Source organism: Rhyacophila brunnea, unplaced genomic scaffold (assembly GCF_057557595.1).
Source record: "Rhyacophila brunnea isolate RB1 unplaced genomic scaffold, BYU_Rbru_1.0 scaffold_14, whole genome shotgun sequence".
Taxonomy (NCBI): Eukaryota; Metazoa; Arthropoda; class Insecta; order Trichoptera; family Rhyacophilidae; genus Rhyacophila; species Rhyacophila brunnea.
The window spans coordinates 23157858-23170119 of NW_028232796.1; the positions used below are offsets into that span (position 1 = coordinate 23157858).

The 12262-nt window shown below is 35.2% G+C and overlaps 1 protein-coding gene across 1 annotated transcript in view; it reads left to right on the plus strand.

Annotated features, from left to right (window-relative positions):
* Nucleotides 1-12262, plus strand: part of SMC3 (structural maintenance of chromosomes 3) — a 30945-nt gene extending 18683 nt beyond the window's left edge. Inside the window, exons 15-21 of the mRNA XM_085942022.1 lie at nucleotides 730-1056; nucleotides 5156-5363; nucleotides 5524-5700; nucleotides 5965-6101; nucleotides 6253-6433; nucleotides 6595-6777; nucleotides 11598-12262. Of these exons, the coding sequence (XP_085798148.1) occupies nucleotides 730-1056; nucleotides 5156-5363; nucleotides 5524-5700; nucleotides 5965-6101; nucleotides 6253-6433; nucleotides 6595-6777; nucleotides 11598-11810 (1426 nt within the window). The 3' untranslated portion in view covers nucleotides 11811-12262. The remainder of the gene's footprint in view (nucleotides 1-729; nucleotides 1057-5155; nucleotides 5364-5523; nucleotides 5701-5964; nucleotides 6102-6252; nucleotides 6434-6594; nucleotides 6778-11597) is intronic.

Consider the following 12262-nt stretch of genomic DNA (forward strand, 5'->3'; position numbering starts at 1 on the left):
CGTGGCACAGTTCACCGTGAGCTTTCTTATCGGAAAGAGATGACCGTATACTATACGGTCTCCAATTTTATTAGATTCAATATGAACATTGGTTCAATTTTCATAGCTGATTTTGGCAAAATTCTTGAATTGAAGACTGAAAACCTAACCTAACAAATTGCTGGCTTCCTGTAAAGTGTAAACCAACAAGAACTGTGTTTTATTTAGATATGAATTTTATGTGAGTACTGTACGACCCAGAGAGGTTGGACGGTCTTTAATATACGGCCATACATTTCCGATACAACATTTCACGGTGAAGTGTGATATGGTGAACTGCATACTTACAAGTTTCCGGCCACGTGTTTTTCTATATATGAATGAATGAAGATTATCGGATTAAATTTCACGACATCAGCATCTCAGTCACTGCTGAATGAAAGCTTCTCCTTCTGTCCCCACGCTTCTTGGTCCTTAGTATTTTGTTGCCACATACTTCTGCTAAACTTGATTATCCCATTGACCTAGTGGAGCCTGCTCTTGGTTGACTTTTTGTTGGTTTTTTTTAATGTCTCGGATACCGCTGGATAATGAGATTTTTGTCCAGCGATGATCTGTTCTTTGAGCGATGTGGCCTATTCGTCTCCACTTCGAAAACTTTACTCTTTGTATTATGTCCAACACTTTTGTTTGCCATTTTTGTTAAAATTGATGTGATCATAATTGTTCAATAAAACTCCTCTTTCGCAGAGACATTTTTGACAAGGTGAAAGCCGATATCAGGCTGATGAAAGAAGAATTATCTTCCATTGAGAGATTCCGTGGGCCCAAAGAAAGATCTCTGGCTCAATGCCGATCCAGTTTGGAGGCCATGCAGGCCACGAAAGAGGGGCTGGAGTCCGAACTGCACCAGGAACTGATGGAGCAGTTGTCAACGGCTGACCAGGGGAAGGTGGACGAGTTGAATGATGCTATCCGGAGACTTAATCAGGAGAATAAGGAAGCGTTCAGCGCTAGGATGAATTTCGAAGCCACAAAGAATAAACTTGAAAATCTGTTGACAAATAATTTGATCAGGTTCGTATTATTGGTATAAAGCAGTGGTGCCCAACCTTTAATCTATCTTGATCAAACTAAGAATTTAAAAATTTTAGGCGAGCCACACATAGGACGATGATCTTTTTTTTTTAATCTGCCCAAAAAAATGCATTTTTCTAAATCTTTTTTTCTCTGTTATTTGTATTTTCAGACATTGCTTTTATTCTATGAGTGACTGAATTTCTTGATAATTGAGCATCTTCAATAACTGAAATAATTTCCTTCTTATTTTTAAATTCTTGAAACAATGTTTCTAATGTAGCAAGCATTGCTTCTTTAATTATGTTGCCACCGTCAAAGGGTTTTTTGTGCATTGTAAATATGTGCAATCTTAAATGAAGTAATAATAATCGTAGCAGCTCTTGATTTAGTTACGGACTTAGTAAATATGGATTGTTGGGCAACTAATGTGGTTTTCAATTCTTTCACTTTAGATTTTCTTAAACTGCTGTTAATTGGTTATTCAGTACCTACCATATTTTTTATGAACCGTTGTAAAATGTCGTTCTACATTGCACTTTTTTCCAATAGCAACTGTTTAACCTAAATAAAAAAACATTTCTCTTCCCATTCTTGAAAATTGTAAGTGTATATCCGTTTTTTCTTTTTCTCTGGCTCATATTCAGACGTAATTATTAGGGTAACTATATGATATATATAATTGTCAAACTGACACTTGTGTCAGAACGCGCTTCGCCCATAGACTGATATACTATTACTCTCGCCTTTTCGCCAGTGGTGATTGCCGACGAGGTGTTGCCACAGTGAGTAGCAATTTTGCCGATTTTTAACATACACTGCGCGCTTAATACATAATCTGAATACGCAAGCCACATTATAACGGTACGCGGGAGGCTACAAGTTGGGCACTGCTAGTTTAAAGATTATAGGTGCCAAGCCAAAAGATGTATCGAACAAAAATCAGTTACAGTAGAACCTCGGTATTTCGAACGCCGTTAAATCAAAATTCGCTCTAAAACGAATATTTTCCCGATTTTTAACCCCCAAAATTGTTTAATCATACAAAAAGTTTGTTATAAATCGAAATATTCGTTATTTCGTAATTCGAAATGAATTTTGGTCCGCACAAGCAATTATTATTTGTATAAATCGAAGTTTATTTTTGTTTACTCAAAATATTTTGAAATTCATACATATTCCCGCCGGCTGTGGGCGAATGGCGATTAGTTATTATTATTATACATCTACCGTTATAGCGATGACGCATCGGCGCGCGAGTAACAGGCACACAGCTGAGAGTTCGTTTCATTCGTTATCAACTCACGGCCGCGCGCCGTACATATTATCATACAAAATTATCGATACAATAGAAAACAAATAAACGTGTGTATTTGTAATACCCGTGTATTTATATTAGCAGTTAGTCTCGTTGTTTTTTGTGGATACAGACATTTTTTTATATTGTATACCTGTGTTTATTGTTAAGTGTTTCGGACTGGCGTTTTTCCCGTATTTTACTTATTTCCGACATTTATTTATCGATAGTGTTTCGGACTGGCGTTTTTGTGACTTGTGTTTTTCTCGTGTGTTCTCATTTACGACATTTGTTTATCGATAGTGTTTCGGACTGGCGTTCTCGTGACTGTGTTTTTCTCGTATTTTGTTTATTTACGTCATTAATTTAGTGTTATTAACTCAAGACAGACTTTATTTTATATTTGTAACAATGGCTGATGTAGTTAAAAAAACATATAAGGCTCTTACGATCGCCGAAAAAATTAATTTGATTCGTGATGTCGACAATAAAGTTGACAGCAAAGGAAAGCTGGCAATTAAATACGGCATACCGAACTCATCGTTGTCCATCATCTTGAAAAATCGGGAAAAGGTGGAAATGGCGTTTCACCAATTCAAGATGAATGGTGATAATTTTCGATTACGACACGCGAGTCACGAAAAATTAGAGTCTAAGCTATTTGAATATTTTTCAAATATACGATCGGCTAATATTCCGATATCGGGCCTGTTATTAGTTGAAAAGGCGAAATCGTTAGCCAACCATATGAACATTGTCGATTTTAAGGCGTCATTCGGTTGGTTGACTCGATTTAAAAAACGTTTCAACATTGTATGTTTGGCTGTGTGTGGCGATGCTCAGAAGGTCGACGAGACAGAGGTCTCAAATTGGTTGCAGACCAACAAACATACCATTGATGGGTATCAGCCAAGAGACATATATAATATGGATGAGTCGGGTGTTTTTTATAATTTGTTACCAGACCGGACGTTGGCTATAAAAGGCAAAAAATGCCACGGAGGCAAAAGAAGTAAGGAGAGACTGACAGTTGTTTTGTGTACAAAAATGGACGGATCCGAAAAGACGAAATTAACTATAATTGGCAAATACAAGCGACCGAGATGTTTTAAAGGTGTTAATATGGCTAGTTTGTCAATACACTATGAGTACAATGGAAAGGCGTGGATGACGAGGGAAATTTTTAAATTATCCGTTATACGACTACAGAGAAAGATGGCCGCATTGAATCGGAAAATTTTATTACTGCTCGACAACTGTACAGCTCACTTTGTGCCCGAGCTAAATACGCCAAATGTACAGTTTTTATTTTTGCCTCCGAATACCACTAGTATTTTACAGCCACTCGACCAGGGCATAATAAAAGTGCCATTTTAGAAAAATATTATTAAACGCTTGCATCATTCAATTAAATAGGGGCTGCTCCCCGAATAGTTTGCGGAAGTGGACAGTTTTGGATGCATGTCGGACAATGTCGACCGCCTGGCAATCAGTCACCAGAGAGACAATTTCAAATTGTTTTAAAAAATCGGGAATATCGTGCCACCCGGTTGATCCGATTCCGGAAGTTGAGGAGGACTCGATACTGGAAAATGTCTTAATAAACCCGGCTAATTTTAGTGATTTTGTTTCGTGCGACGACGGATTAGTGACATCTGCTGTGCATGACACAGAGACCGCGTCAGTTGCGGCGGAGCGTGAACGTGATGACGTAGTGGATGATGCAATTTCAGAAGATGATGGCGATGCCGATGAAACACCTCCTTTGCGTCTGCCCTCAAAAGTTGAACTATTTAACGCTCTTGACATCATGCAGATGCACGTCATGTCGGGAACATCAAATATGCCGCAAAATATATTAGATTGTTACGACCAAATATCTAGACATTTGATAAGGGAAAGTGAATTAAATTGTAAAAAGAGACAAGGAAAAATTGTGGACTACTTTAAGTGATTTATTTTAGTATTTTAATTAGTGTTTTATTTTAGTATTTTAATTAGTGTTTTATTTGAAGTGTTTTATTGTGCACCTATGTAACTATACCTATTGTCATGTTGAACAATGTGCTCATACAAAATTATTGCGGGTTTGTTAAATTACCTACTTTCAATGAATTTAGTATTTTATTGTTTGTCCCATTAAAAATATTATCACGACTAGCAATACACAATATTGTAATATTAGTCTATGGTACTGACAAAAGGTAAATAGAATGTCACTTTGTTTTGATTTGCAATGTCCAAAGTACTAAAAGTAAAATTTCTTGTGGTAATTGTAGGTATCTTTTTCTCTCGTGATTATTTTTTGTTGTTTTTTTTAATCAGAATTTCTTCTGTGCAAACAGTAACTTATAGGGGTTAGTGTTTTTATTATATTTGACGTGTTTTGTATGTAACTTAACCTATCAATGTAAAATACACAAACAAGTTATCATTTCATTAAATGTTTTATAATTCATTTTAATAGGTATCGTTGATATTGTAATTAATTTGGCGTTTGCATAAATAAACACAATGAATTTCAATAATAATACCACTCTAATTTTGCCTACCAAAATTGCATTTGAGACATTTGGAGTTTTCGCGCCTTTTTTCGAAAATTTCGATTTAAAGCGAATTTTGCTAATTCGAAATCAAATTTTCAGGGTCCCTTGGATTTCGAATTACCGAGGTTCTACTGTATTTATTAAGTTAGAATGTTCGTTGTTTAGAATATTATCTTCAGCGTTCCACAAGTGTCAATTTTTCAAACTACATACTCTAACTCTAGTATTGAATAATATGTTTCTTTTGTTCATTTAGACGTAAAGATGAGTTGGTACAGGCTCTCCAAGAAATCTCAGTGGAAGATCGAAAGAGGCGTCTGTCAAATAGTAAAGCCGATGTTTTGGCAGCAGAAAAGAGAATCAAAGCCATCACTAAGGATTTGGAAGACGTGGATAAGAAAGTTCAGGATGCCGTCAAGAAAGAGAAGCATCTTAAAACCGAATTGGAAAAGTGGAGAAATACGGTGATTATGTCATAAGAATTCCTATTAATAATTTTAACTTATTACTTTCCAACAACTTCTCCCTACTTCTGCAATGTTTAATGAATAATTATTCATAATAACAATTATTGTTATCACATACATACTATTATTTCGAAAAAAATATGATGTCTATTTTCAGGAAAAAGAAGCCCAGGATAAAATGGAAGAAGACGCCAAGGGTCTAGAAAAGATGGCATCCAAAGAGGTCCTCATTCAGGAAAAGATTCAAGAATCTCTTGACAAGATCACTGCGCTGGGAACCTTACCGAATGCTCCAGATTTGCACACTAAATACCAGAAAATGTCACTTAAAAATGTAAGATATTTTTTCTCTACCTTATGTACCTAGGAAAATGTTGATTTTTACACATTCCAAGGAGAATCTCACATTTGTTATACTAAACCCATTCTAAACTCATAGAAAATGTGTCTTCAGATTAACGCTTCATCTCCATGGAATGTGGTAACTGGATTAGGTACTTTTCATGTGATCAAAATGGTACAAATTATAAGGATTATCTTGATAAACTAAAAAATTATTTCAGTTGTAAAAAAACTACGTAACTTGTATTTTTTTCAGCTTTTCCGAGAATTGGAAAAGGCAAATCAGCACCTCAAAAAGTACAATCACGTCAACAAAAAAGCTTTGGACCAATTCTTAAGTTTCTCAGAACAAAAAGAAAAACTTTATAGAAGAAAGGAAGAACTCGATATTGGGTAAAATTTAATTTTTTTTTTTTTTTTCAAATAACATCCCAATTACTTATAGAATTAAATATCTTTTCCAGAATAATACTAAGTGTAAATCGATTACATTCTTTCAAGTCTACTCTGCCGATTATTTGAAAAAGTAATTTTTTTCTTTCAGTGGTGAGAAAATTCGTGAACTAATCGAAACGTTGGAGCATAGAAAACTGGAGGCCATTCAATTGACTTTTAAACAAGTGAGCAAGAACTTTACGGATGTGTTCAAAAAACTTGTACCGCAAGGCAGAGGCAGTCTGGTTATGAGAACGGCTAACGAGGATGGTGTCAAAATTAGACCAGAGGTAATTTTCTTTCAACTGACTTCAAACAATAATAATTGTTGAGCATTTTGTTTCTAAATTCAAAAAATATTTGTTCCATTTTTAAATGTATTGAATTTGATTGCTGGCTGGCGACATTTTTATAAAACATATTTTATGGCTATTGTGTTGTTCATTTTCAGCACGCCAACGCGGAGCAATTCATCGGCGTGGGAATAAAAGTATCTTTCACGGGCGGTGATGCCGAGATGAGAGAAATGAATCAACTGTCTGGAGGACAAAAGTCTTTGGTCGCTTTGGCTTTGATCTTTGCCATTCAGAAATGTGATCCTGCACCTTTTTATTTGTTTGATGAAATAGACCAGGTAATTATTATTTGAGTTATTAATGGTCATTATTTTAAAATTGGAATGTGGGCTCAATTTACCGAGAGTACACCGCAGAGAAACATCAGATTTTTTTAGTCAATACTTGAAAGCATCTAAGCGACACTTTTTGAGCATAGACAATCATTGAAAAATTGCTATTATATGACTAAATCGCTATTATAAGCGTAGACAATAAGTACAAATATAAAAATCTTTTACAATGAAAATTAGAATACAAAAATCAGTATAGCATATTACAGTTCGCCAATGCATTTCATAAAATTTAAATAATTATAAAGTAACCTTTGACACAAAGACACTCGTGCTTAAACCTACGTATAAAAACGCTCTAAATAGGTAGGTAGGTAGGCGAAAATAAGGAACATTTTTCAAAATAACGTTATAGATAATATACTATAAGCGTTTAAGGCTCGCACAAACCAACGCGAATATTCACCAAGTACCCCGTCAAAATATCCCGAAAAAAGCACCCCCCATCGATACGGAACGTCCGGTCAAAAGAGTCTCAAAAAAAGCCAATGCCGCTGTAATGCTCCCTACTTACCTGTTGTTAATAAACAAACGTAACATTTATTCACGCAGGGGATCAAAAGATACAATGAAAGTCATCAATTTGTCATATATTTGGCTATTTTTTGAGACTCTTTTGACCGGACCTTCCATATTGATGCGGGTGCTTTTTTCGGGTTATTTTGACGGGGTAAATGTGAATGAATGGCAGTGTCGGAGACAAATTGTATCAATGATAATATAAAATTATTGATATATTATTTCAATGCTTGATACCGAAACGTCAAACAATCGCAGCGCTCCATATTGAACTTTGTAAGATAATAACTTAATTCCCTTTCGAAATCTGAACGTTGCGTGCTCTCCCGTAAGCCAATACGAGCTTGATTGGCGAATAATTCGCTTTGGTGTGTGCACGAATGTCTTAGGTTATTTTATAATTATTTAAATTTTATGAAATGCATTGGCGAACTCTATTATGCTATACTGATTTTTGAAAACGGCGAATTTTATTAATTTAAAATGTTTGAATTTTATACATTGTAAATGATTTTTATATTTCGAGTGCTTAAAGTCAGACAACGTTATCTACAAAAAAGTGTTTTTTTTTTTTTTTTTGAGATAACGTTATTTTACATTTACGGCTACATGATAGTCAAACAACGTTATGTCAATCTTTTTTAATTTCTTATTAAATCGTCAGTATAGTTTAACGCTAACTACATAAGTTACCCTTGTTTTCATATTTTTTTAAAACTATCCCTATAAATTTTAACATCATCATGAGCAAGATAAATGTACAACACACAATAAATTATAAAATATTAACATTAGGTTTTAAATAAACATTTCCCTTGTTGAGTTACAAGAATCTAAAATAACGATTTTTGGCTCTCCTATAAAGTTGCACTTTTGTAGGTAGTGTTGTTTGACACTAAGCCTTCGATTTGTACTTATTGTCTATGCTTATAATAGCGTTTTGCCATATAATAGCGGTTTTTTCCATGATTGTCTATGCTCAAAAAATCTCGCTTAGATGCTTTCAAGTATTGAAATAAGAAATCTGACGTTTATCCAGGGTGTACGGTCGTAATATAGAGCCGGAATGTGTACATCTCATTTTATATAATACATGTAACTTCTTCATACCATCTTAAGTATATATTTGTCCATGGTCAGGTAGAAACACATCAATTATATATTTCTGATAAAGAAGGGTTACAGTCATTGAAGTTTCTTTAACTTGTTCTATGCCAGGAGGTATTAGTATGGCCATATACGGAGGGCCGCGATATTCTTTGAAAAAATAAACCTTAGTAAATATACTTTTTTTGGCTTTATATTAATACTATATCATATAAACTTATTAATACGCGATGTGTCCATTTGCGCAGTCATTTATCGAAATAAATCAAACTTAATGTTTCACAAAACGTCAGGGTTGTCACAACACTTACACAGTAGAGATGAGAATGTGATTATGTATGAGAAGTAATTCTACAATATCCAGCTTCATATGCACTGGGAATCAAAACATCTTGTTCCTCTTCATCAAAATCACTGTCATTTGATTCAACAGTGAGGCCTGCTCGGCATTTTCCTATGTACCTTGTGTTCCTTCCATTTTGATTAAGAAGAAGATAAAAAAAATTATATGTAAAAAAGTTCAAATATCCCAGAAACTTGACTTATAATAAAAAGATATAATACAAAAAAGTCAAATAAGTTAAACACTATGCGAATAAAATAAGTCCCGACACTAATATCTTATAAAATAAACAATTACCGCAACACGAGATTACGAAGGTTTAAAAATTACGAAATCGTACCCGTAAATTACAAATAAAAATGCAAAAAGTTTTAAAGTAAATATTATAAAACTCATAAAAGAAATGAATTGTAATCTGAAAATATTTCAGCCGCGAAACCGAATTAGATATGTCAAATACGACTACCAATATTCAACTGGTATGTATTCCAAGATGTGTCACTCCTATTGAGTCATCATCATCATCAGGGGCGCGACAACCCGGTGTGGGTCCTGGCCTCCTCCAACAGCTCCCTCCACCTGTCCCTATCCAGTGTGGCCGCTTTCCAATTTGGTACCCCCAGAATACGGCAGTCACTGGCAGCTCCATCTAACCAGCGAATCTTTGGCCTTCCTCTTCTTCTACGTCCTATTGGATTGCTGGACATCACTCTCTTTGCCGGTTCATTGTCATTCATACGGTGCACATGACCTAGCCATCGCAGTCTCCCAATCTTAATTGATTGAACTGCGCTGCAATCTTCGTACAGCCCGTAGAGCTCAGCATTATATAATCTCCTCCTATTGAGTATTAGTGTATATTCAGGAATCATAGTATACCCCGTTTCTCGTACGCATAAGCGAACCATAATTTCAATTGCATCTACTATAAGTAAACGGTATATCGAATCCGTGGCACAACCCTACTAGCGACGCGTTTCGGTAACCCAAGAAAGCTTTGTTTAAAATTGACGTTTCGTTGATGATAATATAGAAATTGTCAAATGTAAGTATTACACCATGATCCTAAGAGATGTCGCTATGTGGGCAATGTGATTGAATTATTCAAAACATTGACCTCGGCCGATATATTGCGTTTCAAGTGGAGCGTCTTTACACGCGTATTTTGCTTGGCCGGCCCTCTGTTCTCGGAATAGAAAAGCGTGCTAAGACGCTGGCGGCAGTTATCCGGTTAAAATGTTTGAATGTTTCAAACTTGCACTGCGTTTTGTTGAACTCATTCAATTGTCCTGCTACATAATGGTAGTCATTTTTGCTTCAATTCTATATAAATCTCTCTTGCTTTAACTTTCAATGCCGGACGATTTCTTACTTACTTTATAATTACAGAGTTTGAGCCTCTAGAGTAATAATAGTATAAAGAGAGTGGCTATTGTTCAGCAAAATGAAGCCGTGTTTCTTGTTAATTAATGCACAGTAGAACATCAATTTTATTATTATTAATTTAACTATGAAATGTTATACCATCATGTGGCTTCTCAGTATGGCTACCAAATTTAAACACATTATAGTTAACCACATTTTCTACTAAATTAACTAAATATAATTACCACTAACTTTTATTTAACACAAAAACAATAAATTTCGGCAACTCATCCTCGCAGTTTTTAAATTACTATACTCATTTAAATCAATAATTACTGGCGATGTTTACAAAAAATATTTAACTCAGCCGTAGCAATTCTATCTTACTCTTCACACATATAAGCGTGCCGAATGCTTTCTCACTCGCACTTATGGTTCGTTTTTGTTCAGGTCTTGGTTTGAACTAATAAATTTATATCGTTTCCAGAACAGTTTTAGTATGGCTGGATTGGCAACTACAGGAAAGTTAATTTTCTGTGTTGGCAACATGGCCCCCACAAGGGGGGGGAGACTGACATGGCTCTAGCCTGGGGGCCCAGTATGGCGGGTCGACTTGATAAGTGAGATAAACACAACACAAATTGGCCCTAATGGGGAAAAAGTCGCCTGTGGCGCTATTTTATCTGTAGAGTTTTAAAATGGCTAGTTGTTTGATACGATTACGGTGTGTCGAAATTCGACAACTCCACAATTAAGGTGGATTTATTCAACAATACAAAAAAATCACTAAAAATACACCGAATACCCTTAATTTTACTTCAAACATTTAGAAAACGATTCTGTAAAAAGTCCCACCGCCTTTAACCCTAACGATAGGTAGGGGGGCCGCCAAAGATCCTGGCCTAACGGCCCGCTTCAAGATGTGGGGGCTATGGTTGGCAATATTAAAAAAATTGTGTACAAAATGCAAATGGTGGTCTTCTGTTAACTCTTTGGTTGCTTACTTACCTACTATAATTTGGCAATTGACTATTTGGATAATGATTCTTCATATTATAAAAAAACCTTATTTTTGGCATGTATGTAACACTTGCGAGGCATTATTTTTTTATCACAGTGCAGTTTTGGTTAATAAATGTCATTGTAATTCTTGTTACAAACCTGCAGTGTAATGTTTAGTAAACCATAAGGCTGTTTTAGTGATAATTTGCAATTATAGAGGAGAATGTGAAATTAGAATTTCAAAAAATCGTCATAACTTGGTCACAGAATAAGTCTTGTCGAAGTATTTTTCAGACAACATTTTAAACAGTTTAATCCCATGAATAACTCATTTTAACGAAAATAACTTGGTAACGTCGATATAAATAATAAGGTATTCCTTCAACATCTTTTTTCAGAGCAGTTTTTCTTATGATTGATTGATTTATAGGCTCTGGACGCTCAGCATCGACGGGCGATAGCTGACATGATCCACGAGCTAAGTAGCTCAGCCCAATTCATCACAACCACCTTCCGGCCCGAGCTGCTGGACCACGCCCACAAATTTTACGGTGTCAAGTTCAGAAATAAAGTCTCCCATGTAGAATGTGTCACCAGAGAAGAAGCGAGAGATTTCGTTGAAGACAGTGCAACACAGGGTTAAATGACATCTATTGATTATATTGTTTAATATTTACTTTGTTCTGAAAGCACCTGTTTTCCACTAAGAGGGTTATCTTGACTGAGCGATAATACAAAATTTTTAATAACATCACCATTATGCGCTCGCTGGTGAATCCGATACAATTCCTATAAGTTATAGTTTTATTTAATTTATTCATTTCCATTCTTGTACGTGTCTAAGTTGTCCGATCAGTGAGGGCGCTACATGCATAACATTAAATTTGGCATATCGTTCAGTTTTCCTATATTGTGATGAAGTTCGTTCCAAATTCAAACGATTTATGTTTGCATATCTCTAAATAGGTCATTCGATAAGTCGTGTCGTATTTTTTGGCAGTTGGCAATACCTTTGTCCTTTTTCTTTTCGTTCTTATTAGTTCTGATTTCGATAGTTCTATAATTGTGTACATATTGAGTTATCGCAATACATTT